The 13,833-nt window shown below is 38.9% G+C and overlaps 1 protein-coding gene across 10 annotated transcripts in view; it reads left to right on the top strand.

Moving 5' to 3' along the window:
• The window catches only part of syne1b (spectrin repeat containing, nuclear envelope 1b), a 164,356-nt gene that overhangs the window by 28,418 nt on the left and 122,105 nt on the right, over positions 1-13,833 (top strand). For 9 of the 10 annotated variants that reach the window (XM_089120128.1, XM_089120131.1, XM_089120130.1 and 6 more), the window contains exons 9-20: positions 366-398; positions 605-712; positions 1,787-1,924; positions 2,893-3,057; positions 3,146-3,258; positions 7,825-7,993; positions 8,089-8,185; positions 10,719-10,921; positions 11,010-11,174; positions 11,935-12,087; positions 13,156-13,299; positions 13,383-13,550. In XM_089120128.1, coding sequence (XP_088976254.1) covers positions 366-398; positions 605-712; positions 1,787-1,924; positions 2,893-3,057; positions 3,146-3,258; positions 7,825-7,993; positions 8,089-8,185; positions 10,719-10,921; positions 11,010-11,174; positions 11,935-12,087; positions 13,156-13,299; positions 13,383-13,550 — 1,656 coding nt within the window. The remainder of the gene's footprint in view (positions 1-365; positions 399-604; positions 713-1,786; positions 1,925-2,892; positions 3,058-3,145; positions 3,259-7,824; positions 7,994-8,088; positions 8,186-10,718; positions 10,922-11,009; positions 11,175-11,934; positions 12,088-13,155; positions 13,300-13,382; positions 13,551-13,833) is intronic. The other variant, XM_089120129.1, reaches the window with a different exon arrangement.

Raw genomic sequence — 13,833 nt, 5'->3', positions numbered from 1 at the left:
TGCTAACACTCTTAAAACATTTTTAGCGTTGAATAATAAAAAGATCACAAAAATTCTAATAATACTATTCTGATGCTTTTTCTGTAAAATACTGATATTTGATATGTGTATATATATGAATATATAATCTTACTAGTATAATATAACACTGAACAGAATTAAATTACCAAATAAGTTCAGTATCATGTCAATTATATTAGTAAGAATTGTATAAACATACAGATGTCACAGTTTCCTGAGAATGGCCTTTCTGCGGTGGATGGATGCTCTCTGCTTGTTTCCTCTCTTTCTCTGGCTTTTATCTTGCTAACGTCTTGACTGTGTTGTGTTTGCATCTCTTGATGTGCCTTTGCTCTCCTGGACAGTATGATCCACAAGATATTGAGCTAATGCTTGAGGTATGTGGTATTAATAAATAGGGTCATAATAGCCTTGTATTATAAAATAATACAAAATAGTTAAAGATCTTCCCTCGTCTTTGGGATTGGACTCTCTCTCCTGTTTTTCACTGTTTCACACTGCTGTGTTACTTGCTGTGGGTCTCTTGCTGAATACCTGCTAAACGAGTGATAAATCGTCGTCTCTTTCTGTCTGATGTGCACAGAAAGAGGAGCGCAAGGTGCTGAGGGAGGTGAAGATCTGGCTGGATCAGCTAGAGAGAGATATTCTGCGTGCACAGGGATCTGAAGAGAGTCTCACTGACAAATATCAGGTAAAGCTGACAGTTTTCCTTCTGTGATCTTGATCTTTAGCATTAAACAGGCTGTTTTTGCTGCTTTTAGAACCTCTACATGTAAATAAAATCTAGTATGATTGGCTTAAAGGGATTGTTCACTTTGAAATTAATTTTTGGTATGTTATAGCTTACCTCAAGGGCATCCAAAATGTAGGTGTCTTTGTTTCCACAGTATTTTCAATTTTGATATATTTAGGTCAAACCATTCATGTCTGTCAGTCATATAATGGAGGTCTATGGTCACCATCTCAAAGAGCATGCACAGAGAAGTCCAAATTAAACATGATTTAATGACTCGTAAATGTAAGTACACATTGATGGCCTAAGACTCGGAACGAGCAGTTTGTGTGAGAAAACGAACAGTATTTATATCGTTTTACGTCTTGTAACCACAGCCACGTACAAGTGATCCAAGGGCGCGGGCGATTCGGTCTGCAAAAGCACCGGAATTGATCTCTTCTTCAACATTGTCTGTTGATATATTGAAATCGTCTTCCTTTGCGATTGCCTGTATATCTAAATATGTTTAGATCTTCACAGTGAAATGTAACGCTTCCGAAATCTCTGTGTAAATGAGTGACGTACACACGCAATAGATCACTTTCGGTGCTTTCCCAGCGCTTGCGCAGACCGAAGCGCCCGCGCCCTCAGATCACTTGGACGTGGCTGTGGTTACAAGAGATAAAACGATTTAAATACTGTTCGTTTTCTCACACAAACCGCTCGTTTCGTGTCTTAGGCCATCAATGTGTACTTACATTTACGAGTCATTAAATCATGTTTAATTTGGACTTCTCTGTGCATGCTCTTTGAGGTGGTGACCATAGGCCTCCATTATATGACTGACTGACAAGAACGGTTTGACCTAAAAATATCAAAATTGAAACTACTGTGGAAACAAAGACACTTACATCTTGGATGCCCAGCTAAAACCAAAACATAACAAAATTAATTTCAAAGTGAACTATCCCTTTAACTCTTTGCATTTGAAAAGATTTGTGAGTTTGGTGTCAGTTCAGATGTATTTATTCCTTCTTGTTTTGACTGCAGGCCTTTAAGAGCTTCCGTGTGCAGTATGAGATGAGAAAGAAACAGATTGAGTCTCTCCTGCAGCCGGTGCACAGGGACGGCAAACTGTCAGTGGATCAGGCCGTGGTCAAACAGTCCTGGGATCATGTGTCTGTCAGGGTTAGTGCTTTGCCAAATGTAATTTAAGAGTTTGTTCACCCAAAAAGTAAAATTCTATCATTATTTACTCAACATTTTTTAATGGAATGCAAATGGAGATGTTTAGCATTATGTTCATATCACTTATTATACAATGAAAATGAATTGGACTGAACTCATGGACTAAAAACCCTACTTTTTAAGCAAGCATTTTTTACCTTTTGCTAACTTTTAAATTTTTCTTCCCGGTTTTTATCTTTGTTTATACTCTGTAGCACTTTGGGATTGTTTTTAACTATGAAAAGTGCTTTACAAATAAAATATATTATTATTATTATTAATTGGGACAGACATGTGGTGCACCAAAAAAGCACCATTAAAGTAGTCAGAAGTTGTACAATTGCTTTGTGTGACGAACAGACTGATTCACTTAAAATTTCCCCACCACCGCAGCTCTTATAATCTTAGGTTTTGTCTATGACACTGAAGGGCTTTTGTTGTTGCATGTATAACTAATTTCATTGTTTCAAGTTTGAATATGTGGATGGATAGTGAAACACAAATGCAATTTTTGAGAAAATTAACACACATCTTATCATTTCAAGATTAACTTATCACTTAGCTATCACTAATAATCAAATAAAATCACAATAAATATTTAAAAATGAACCTATTTGTACCATACCAAGTTTTCCATTTAAATTCTAAACTGTTGCTGCTGTGAGTATAAACGAGTTTGCACTTGTCTAGTTGTCATTAGCTGTAATTAAGAGTGAATTGGAGCGTAGACTGTGGATGCGGGGTTCATTACTGAGGGAAGAGGGAACAGACACACAGAGACTGTTTTGTTCAAAGGAACAAGTCCATAGTGTGGAAACCGAAATCTGGCCAGACTCTTGACAGCTTGAAGGGTCCTCACAAACAGTGAATAGCTTTAAAAACAGATCTCTCCTTTTGATTTTTGCGATGCGTTTTTGTGGTTTGTGCAGCTCTTAGACTGGCACATCCATCTGGACAAGTCTTTGCCGGGCCCTCTGGGAGTGATCGGAGCCTGGCTGCATCGGGCAGAACTTTCCCTGAGAGAGGACGTACCGATTCAACAGGCCCATGAAGAGACGGCCAACATCTTCCACAGAAAACTGGAACAGCACAAGGTAGGTGCAAGAACTTATTTCTATTTCTTGAGGGACTTGCTCCGATCACTGTGCTTCTAAAATTAGAATTGGTCTGTTTTCTGTATAGGAGGTGTTGAAGAATTTGGAGGGACACAGACAGACATTTCAACAGATTCACAGAGACCGATCAGTAAACGGCGTCCCGGTTCCACCAGAGCAGCTTCAGGACATGGCGGAAAGGTCAACTTTGATGACCTCAGGGTTCACTGTTTATAGGCAACATGAAACAGCATTTGGAATGCATTTAATGTGCTATATACATGAATGAATGGCAAACAGACAAAAAATAGAAACTTACGATATTTAGAGCTCAGTAACTTGATGCTTCACTACCATAGTACTATGCATCGTTGAGGAAATCAACTAGCTAGTCACGACTGTTTCCCAAAACCATATAGTCGCGAAGTGGTCGTTCAACCACGTTGGTTTATGACATCACACGCATGGAGTAATAACTTATTTTAATGAAACTGTTTGAGATCGAATTAATGCTAGATGTTTTGATGTAAATTACAGACATGGCATCTGAGGAACATTTCAAATTTTTCTCAGTTATTTCGCTTTATTTACAGATTCAATCATAGGCTCGTTCTTGCATAGTAGAGCATGTTTGCACATGTGCACTCTTCAAAAACGATGCTTTAAATCTCTTGACAAACTCGAAGACGTAAATGACATTTGTATCTATTCTAAATAAAAGGAATACACAGGTTGTATTGAATGTCAGCTTGCTTATTTTGCTCAAGATAAGGATTTATTGAGTCCACATGTCATGTAATCTAGAAACTATGCTTTTAACCTCAGCTCGAGAGCTGTCGTTCCAACCGCACAACTTTGCAATGCTGTTTGCGATTGTTCGTTGAAACGATGGTTTTCGGGAAACATCGACGCGTTGAACTATGCTGATAACCACAGAACTTGCGACCATAGTTGGCTAACAATGCTTTCAGGAAACGCACCCCAGAACAACCTAGCAACTATCTAGAGCATCCCTAGCCACCAAATAGCAATGTGCTCACAACCACTCAGAACATGTTCAATAACTGTGCAGTCACATAGCAACACCCTAGAAACCACATAGTACTCCTAGTAACCACATAGCAATGTGTTCACAACCCCTCATAACATCTGGAACACTTCTGCAGCCACATAGCAACACCCTAGAAACCATATAGCAGAGAATCCTTAGCAACCACCAAGAATACCTCTAATAACCACATAGCAGTGGTCTAGCAACCACCCAGAGTTCATCTAGTAACCCAGGGGTGCCCAATCCTGCTCCTGGCGATCGACTGTCCTGCACAGTTCATCTCAAACCCTAATCAAACACACCTGAAGTAGCCAATTAAGGTCTTTAGGATCACATTCAGGTGTGTTTGATTAGGGTTGGAGATGAACTGTGTAGGACAGTCGATCGCCAGGAGCAGGATTGGGCACCCCTGTAGTAACCCCATAGCAACACCCTGAAACCATATAGTACCCCTAGAAACCACATAGTACATAACAATTTGCTCACAACCACTCAGAACACTATGCAGCCACATAGTACCCCTAGTAATCACATAGCAATGTGCTCATAACCACTCAGAACATGTGGAACAACTCTGCAACCACATAGCAACGCCCTGGCAACCACCCAGGTCACCCCTAGCAATAACATAGCAATTTGCTCACAACCACACAGAACATCAGCCAGAGAATCATTAGAAACCACCCAGAATACCTCTAATAACCACATAGCAATGCCCTAGCAACTACCCAGAGCTCATCTAGTAACCACATAGCATCGCCCTGGCAACCACCCAGGTCACCCCTAGCAATAACATAGCAATTTGCTCACAACCACACAAAACATCAGCCAGAGAATCCTTAGCAACCACCCAGAATACCTCTAATAACCACATAGCAGTGCTCTAGCAACCACCCAGAGTTCATCTAGTAACCACATAGCAACACCCTAGAAACCATATAGTACCCCTAGAAACCACATAGTACATAACAATTTGCTCACAACCACTCAGAACATGTGGAGCAACTGTGCAGCCACATAGAACCCCTAGTAACCACATAGCAATGCGCTCATAACCACTCAGAACATGTGGAACAACTCTGCAACCACATAGCAACGCCCTGGCAACCACCCAGGGCACTCCTAGCAATAACATAGCAATTTGCGCACAACCACACAGAACATCAGCCAGAAAATCCTTAGCATCCACCCAGAATGCCTCTAATAACCCCGTAGCAATGCCCTAGCAACTCATCTAGTAACCACATAGCAACACCCTAGAAACCATATAGTACCCCTAGAAACCACATAGTACATAACAATTTGCTCACAACCACTCAGAACATGTGGAGCAACTGTGCAGCCACATAGAACCCCTAGTAATCACATAGCAATGTGCTCATAACCACTCAGAACATGTGGAACAACTCTGCAACCACATAGCAACGCCCTGGCAACCACCCAAGTCACCCCTAGCAATAACATAGCAATTTGCTCACAACCACACAGAACATCAGCCAGAGAATCATTAGAAATCACCCAGAATACCTCTAATAACCACATAGCAATGCCCTAGCAACTACCCAGAGCTCATCTAGTAACCACATAGCATCGCCCTGGCAACCACCCAGGTCACCCCTAGCAATAACATAGCAATTTGCTCACAACCACACAAAACATCAGCCAGAGAATCCTTAGCAACCACCCAGAATACCTCTAATAACCACATAGCAGTGCTCTAGCAACCACCCAGAGTTCATCTAGTAACCACATAGCAACACCCTAGAAACCATATAGTACCCCTAGAAACCACATAGTACATAACAATTTGCTCACAACCACTCAGAACATGTGGAGCAACTATGCAGCCACATAGTACCCCTAGTAACCACATAGCAATGCGCTCATAACCACTCAGAACATGTGGAACAAATCTGCAACCACATAGCAACGGCCTGGCAACCACCCAAGTCACCCCTGCAATAACATAGCAATTTGCTCACAACCACACAGAACATCAGCCAGAGAATCATTAGAAACCACCCAGAATACCTCTAATAAACACATAGCAATGCCCTAGCAACTACCCAGAGCTCATCTAGTAACCACATAGCATCGCCCTGGCAACCACCCAGGTCACCCCTAGCAATAACATAGCAATTTGCTCACAACCACACAAAACAACAGCCAGAGAATCCTTAGCAACCACCCAGAATACCTCTAATAACCACATAGCAGTGCTCTAGCAACCACCCAGAGTTCATCTAGTAACCACATAGCAACACCCTAGAAACAATATAGTACCCCTAGAAACCACATAGTACATAACAATTTGCTCACAACCACTCAGAACATGTGGAGCAACTGTGCAGCCACATAGAACCCCTAGTAACCACATAGCAATGCGCTCATAACCACTCAGAACATGTGGAACAACTCTGCAACCACATAGCAACGCCCTGGCAACCACCCAGGGCACTCCTAGCAATAACATAGCAATTTGCGCACAACCACACAGAACATCAGCCAGAAAATCCTTAGCATCCACCCAGAATGCCTCTAATAACCCCGTAGCAATGCCCTAGCAACTCATCTAGTAACCACATAGCAACACCCTAGAAACCATATAGTACCCCTAGAAACCACATAGTACATAACAATTTGCTCACAACCACTCAGAACATGTGGAGCAACTGTGCAGCCACATAGAACCCCTAGTAATCACATAGCAATGTGCTCATAACCACTCAGAACATGTGGAACAACTCTGCAACCACATAGCAACGCCCTGGCAACCACCCAAGTCACCCCTAGCAATAACATAGTAATTTGCTCACAACCACACATAACATCAGCCAGAGAATCATTAGAAATCACCCAGAATACCTCTAATAACCACATAGCAATGCCCTAGCAACTACCCAGAGCTCATCTAGTAACCACATAGCATCGCCCTGGCAACCACCCAGGTCACCCCTAGCAATAACATAGCAATTTGCTCACAACCACACAAAACATTAGCCAGAGATTCCTTAGCAACCACCCAGAATACCTCTAATAACCACATAGCAGTGCTCTAGCAACCACCCAGAGTTCATCTAGTAACCACATAGCAACACCCTAGAAACCATATAGTACCCCTAGAAACCACATAGTACATAACAATTTGCTCACAACCACTCAGAACATGTGGAGCAACTGTGCAGCCACATAGAACCCCTAGTAACCACATAGCAATGCGCTCATAACCACTCAGAACATGTGGAACAAATCTGCAACCACATAGCAACGGCATGGCAACCACCCAAGTCACCCCTGCAATAACATGGCAATTTGCTCACAACCACACAGAACATCAGCCAGAAAATCCTTAGCAACCACCCAGAATACCTCTAATAACCACATAGCAATGCCCTAGCAACCACCCAGAGTTCATCTAGTAACCACATAGCAATGCCCTAGCAACCGCCCAGAACACTCTAGCTGCATACCAGCGAATTTTATAAAATGATGCACCAACTTTGGTTACATTCAAATCAAATAAAGTCTTTTCAAGGGTGAAGAATGTCATCACATTTTGAGGACAACAAACTAATAATGAATAATGCACAATAAGACCAGCAACATTTATTAATTAATTTTTATTTTTTGTTTCATGTTGACTTTAAATACTAAGGTCTAAGGTCTTAAATCTCATCGATTACTGATATATTTACTGCTATTTCATGTTTTCACAGGTTTAATTTTGTTTCCACGTCATCTCACGTCCATCTGATTAAATTTGAATTCTGGGAGATGAAGTATCGTCTCATGGCTTTTCTTATGCTGGCGGAGTCAAAGCTCAAATCCTGGATCATTAAATATGGCCGACGGGACTCAGTGGAGCTTCTCCTGCAAAATTATATCGTACGCCCTCCAGCTTACTTAATAAACTCTTTTAAATCTGCTTTATAAAAAAAAAAAACACAGCTAACATATCACATTCCCTCATTCACTCACAGGTGTTAATTGAAGGCCGTAAGTTCTTTGAGCAATATGAAACCACCTTTCGGACTCTGAAACAAGCTGCAGACGGCTACTTGAAATCTGGGGCTTCAGGTAAGACGCATCTCACTCTCATCCATTTTCCCCTGAGGCTGGAGATTCGTGCAGCTTTTTATAATCATTCCCTGGCAGCAATTCTGGACTCTAGCAGGCAAAATGAGCCTCTTGCTTTGTGATCTGGCAGCCTCATTCTGTCAAGCATCCTTGAAAGCATCATTTCAGTGGCGAAACAAGTGCTCTGGACTAATAATTATTTCTCACTTAAAATTACACTTGACTCTCATTTGTCACAAATGAATGTTCAGGTCATATTTCACCCCAAAATCAAGAGTGAAAAAAAGTTATAATTTGCATAATGAAAACAAAGCCTATTTTTAGACCCAGTACAGTTTTATTTTTTCGTTGTCACATTATTTTCAGCATACGCATAAGAGACTTCTTTCAGACACATAAAAAAAATCTTACTTATCCCAAACTTGTGTATGTATATGGTATGTGTGTGTGTATATACAGTAGTGGCCAAAAGAGGATATTTGTTTTTAAGGATCCTACAAATTTGATTAAACCATCAAAATTTGAGGGAAATTTAAATATTTAAAATAAGGGAAGAACAAAACACTAAACTTGGTTAATATATTTATTAGGGCTGTCAAACGATTAATTGCGATTAATCACATCCAAAATAAAAGTTTGTGTTTACATAATATATGTGGGTGCACTGTGTATAATTATTTTGTGTGTATATATATATATATATATATATATATATATATATATATAAATACACACACATGCTTGTATATTTAATTAATTGTATATTAATAAAAAATATTATTTATATATAAAATATTTATATTTATAAATAATATAAATTATATATAAATCTATATACAGTATATACATGAAACTATTTCTTAAATATATACAAGCATGTGTGTGTATTTATATATATATATATATATATATATATATATATCAAATAATTATACACTGTGCACCCACATATATTATGTAAACACAAACTTTTATTTTAGATGCAATTAATCATGATAATCGTTTTACATCGTAATGTATCTGACAAAATACATTAACATTTATAGCACTTTATTGTATATGTGCATGTATGTGTAACCTGTCTGAAAATGGTGGTGTCTCTTATAATATGCTGTTTGAATATTAAGGTGTCCTTTAAACTGTGTACCCCTAATTTCTTTAAATGTAACATTGTCGTAATATATAAATGTTTATGTTAGTTAGATGCGATTAATTGGGATTAATTGATTTGACAGCACTGATATATATTTTAAAAAACGTTTATGTTAGATGCGGTTAATCACAATTATATCTATATATCAATATCAAAATGTATATATCAAAATTTTATTTCTTCAATTTAATCTTTTGAAAATGGCAAGAAGCATGAAATGGATATGGTTGTCATGGTTTCAAAAATAGATTAACTTTGAATATAAAGGGACCGTTTCAGGTGTAGTAATGTGGCCTTATTATTTTTTCATATTCTAGGGTATAATATCTAGATATATAGAGAGGTGTCTTGGTAACACTTTACTTGAAGGGGTGTGCATAAGACTGACATGACACCTTCATAATCATGACATGACATACAGTATGTCTTGAATATGAAGTAGGGTTTATGCATGTTTATGACAACTGTCAATAAGTGTCTTTCGCTCAATTATGACATTTTGAATGCAAATATGACATTGTTTAAGTAATCTTGACATAAACCATGACATCATAACCTGTCTTTGTCAGGACAACTTGACATTAAATTAAGTTAAACTGCTTTGACATTAGCTGTCATGAGGCCATTATAACTGTGTCATGAATATTTTTCGTGACCTCAACTACAGTGGTGCACATTGAATTTGTCATTAAAAAGTTATAATGGCTTCATGACAGCCAATGTCAAAACCAACCACCTGACAGTTTAATGTAATGCTAACCAATAAAGCTAGGTGGTTTCTTAAGTTTGATAATTAATCTGCTATGTCATGTTTATGACAGGTTGTGTTGTCTTAGTAATGTCAAGTTGTCATGACAGACACTGACAGGTTATGATGTATTGGTTTATGTCAAGGTGTCATAACAAATCTCAAACAGTGTCATATTTGCATTAAAAATGGCATGACTGAGCGAATGACAGTTGTCACAAACATGCATAAAACCTCCTTCATATTCATAACATAAGTCATGTCATGATTATGAAGGTGTCATGTCAGTCTTATGCACACCCCTTCAAGTAAAGTGTTACCGGTGTCTTTAAGTTTAGAGGAATCGGAGTATTCTGTAACACAGTGACTGCTTAGATAACGTGATTGATCTAGACTGACTGTGCACAAGTGTTTAACCTCACATTACAGTGATTTCACTTCTAGGAACAGCTACTGGCAGTTCACTTGAATTATCTGATGCTCTAATCCGCTACAGTGCACATCTTCTTGACTCTAGATTTGCACTTCTTCTGTTCCTCAAAAAAACGATTCAGAAATGTATTTGTTTCATACATGCTTTAAGACTTTATTATTAATGACATTTTTTGATTCATAATGTGATTTTCATTCAGCTGAAGAGGTAGAAGGGGTGAATAAGTTTCTGAGCGATGCAACAGCGCAGTGGAAGAACCTGTCAGTGGAGGTGCGCAGCGTCCGAAGCATGCTGGAGGAAGTGATCTGCAACTGGGAGAAATACAGCAGCACAGTGGCCAGTCTGCAGGCCTGGCTGGAGGACGCCGAGAAGATGCTCAACCGGTCAGAGAGCGACAAGCGGGTGTGTTGTCAATGTTTGTGACTTCAAATGCGTTGGGATAAACGTCAAACAGCTAATGCGTATTCAAACGGTGTGAATTCTTCTGTAGGAGTTTTTCCGCAATCTTCCACACTGGATTCAGCAACACATGGACATGAACGATGCTGGAAACTTCCTGATTGAGACATGCGATGAGACGGTGTCCCGAGAACTCAAACAGCAGCTGCTCCTTCTCAACGGCAGATGGAGAGAGCTGTTTGTCAAAGTCAAACATGTAAGACAGGTGGCATTACATTTAAAGTACATTTAAAGTCATTCACTTTTAAATAATCTTTTGCTGATAATTTACTCACCCCCATGTCATCTAAGATGTCCATGTCTTTCTTTCTTCAGTTGAAAAGAAATTAGGATTTTCTCCATATAATGGACTTCAATGGGACCCAAACGGTTCAAGGTCCAAATGAGAGTTTCAGTGCAAATTGCAAACTGTTCAAAGGGCTTTAAACGACACCAGATGACGAATAAGGGTCTTATCTAGGACCCTTCGGGTCATGACTGGAAAAAAGATTTGTTCGTTAGAGCAAGGCGAGCATTTGTGCTTATAAAACTTAAACATTTTTATTTATTTTTTAAATGACCGATCGTTTTGCTTGATAAGACCCTTATTCATTGTCTGATGTCGTTTAAAGTTCTTTGAAGCTGCACTGAAACTGTCTTTTGGACCTTGAACCGTTTGGTTCCCAATGAAGTCCATTATATGGAGAAAATCCTGGAATGTTTTCATCAAAAACCTTAATTTCTTTTCGACTGAAGAAAGAAAGACATGGACATCTTGGATGACACGGGGGTGAGGAAATTATCAGCAAAAGTTTTTTCAAAAGTGAACTACTCTTTTAAGGATTTCTGATCATAAGCGTCTATTTATATGTTTCAAGTAATGGTTTCATGTCTGTTGCGTCACTCAGCACATTTTAAGAAGTAACGTAGATGTTCATGTTGGTGTAAACTTAATTCTGATCACATATTTTTCTTAGTATGCAAGAGCAGATGAAGTGGACAAACTGAGGAAGGATTATGACGATGGGATTGACGCTTTAAAAGCATTTATTGACATGGCCAATGAGAGGATGAACACACCAGTTCAAGTTTCGTTTCTCAACATAAGGACACATCTACAAGACGTTGAGGTAATCAGAGTTCATAAACGCTTACTACCTGGCTCTCTGAAATACAGTTCTTGATTCTGATTGGTCAGATACAGAGTAAACCCCTTTAGAGTGATACAATTTTTTTTTTGCTGTGTGACATTTGACCAGCTCACTGGACATTGACTTATTTACAATACTAATCAAAAGTTTGGGGTTGGTAAGATTTTTCAATATTTTTTAAAGAAATCTCTTCTTCTCACCAAGGCTGCATTTTTAATCATTTAATCAATAATACAGTAAAACAGTAATATTTTCTAGTTTACTACATTTTAAAATGAATTTTCAGCATCATTACTCCAGTGTTCAGTGTCACATGATCCTTCAGAAATCAATCTTAATATGATGATTTGCTGCTCAAGAAATATTATTATTATCAATGTTGAAAGCATTTGTGCTGCTTAAAGCTACACTGTGTAACTCTTTTAGTTTATTCTTAGCTAATAACACTTGGTTCATTCAAAATATATGTGCTCATTAATGTATATTTACTTCGTTCAAGTAATAAAGTATTGTCGTGAGTGTATAATATGCCATTGAAAATACATACGGGTAAGGGGTTCTAATGTCGGTCGCTCCATCTTGAAAGTACATTAGCCAAAGAGGGACATACCCGTTAATTCAAGCTTCGCCTTTCGCGTTTACGTTTGAGTTAACACTCATGGACGAGGTCGAACTGGAAGCCATGTTAATCTTGGACTACATTGGCCACCGTAGGAGTTAAAACAAAATCGGAATTGAGAGGAACAGAAACTAATATTCACTGGATGGTCATATACCTTTTCACCGCTAGATGGGTTAAAAATCACACAGTGTAGCTTTAATATCTTACCAGAAACCGTGATTCTCTGATAAATAGAAAATTAAAAAAGAACAGCATTTATGTGGAATAGATTTTGTTTTGTAACAGTCTAAAATTTAAAAATATCACTTAATGTATGATGGCTGAACAGTTTTTTTAAAAAAAATGTTGCTGGTGCAAATTCTGAATGTTAGTGCACATAATACATGAATTTTATGCTTAAATAAATATCAACTCCTTTCTCATAGGACATCAAGCACAAAGTGCCGTCCATGGAGGCGGCGTACAAGTCGGCCACGCGTAACGCGCAGCAGCTGACCAAAGACATCACAGAGGAGGAGATCGCTCAGATGCTGGCTAACATGGGAAACATCAAGGATGAGCTCAGCAAGGTGCCTGCCCTGTATTTCCCACTGAACTGCCACATTAAACCATAATCACACCGTCTCACATTATGCCTCAATGTCTGGTTCAGATAAGAGAGAGAATTCTGCCCCTGCTGAGGGACTCCCAGGCCATGCTGCCTCCATTAGAGGAGATGGAGAAACATATCACTGGGTTCTACCAGTCGCTGGAGAAGGCGAGCCGCATCACTTCCTCCCGGGACTCTGAGGCTCCAGGAGACTTCAAGCAGAAGTGTCAGGTGACTAAAGACCTATGGGTTGCACGGGTCATTATACTGTTTGCCCCGCCTGTTCACATGAAAAAAAAATTATTGCAAGATTTTAAACAAAATTGCAAGTAATATATCATTCAATACTGAAAAGTAGAAGTTATCATTGTTAACCGAAACTACCCCCCCCCCCACCCCCCCAAAAAAAAAATAAAAAAAAAAATAAACCCCAACATTTTTGTTACTTGAAATAATATAAACGTTAGCCAAAATGAAATCTAAAAAAAAAACTTTAGGTTAGCTTGATGTACTA

This window comes from Pimephales promelas, chromosome 15 (assembly GCF_988280905.1).
Source record: "Pimephales promelas chromosome 15, fPimPro1.hap1.1, whole genome shotgun sequence".
Lineage (NCBI taxonomy): Eukaryota > Metazoa > Chordata > Actinopteri > Cypriniformes > Leuciscidae > Pimephales > Pimephales promelas.
The sequence above is the reverse complement of the archived record's forward strand: the minus strand, read 5'-3'. Positions and strand labels throughout refer to the sequence as shown.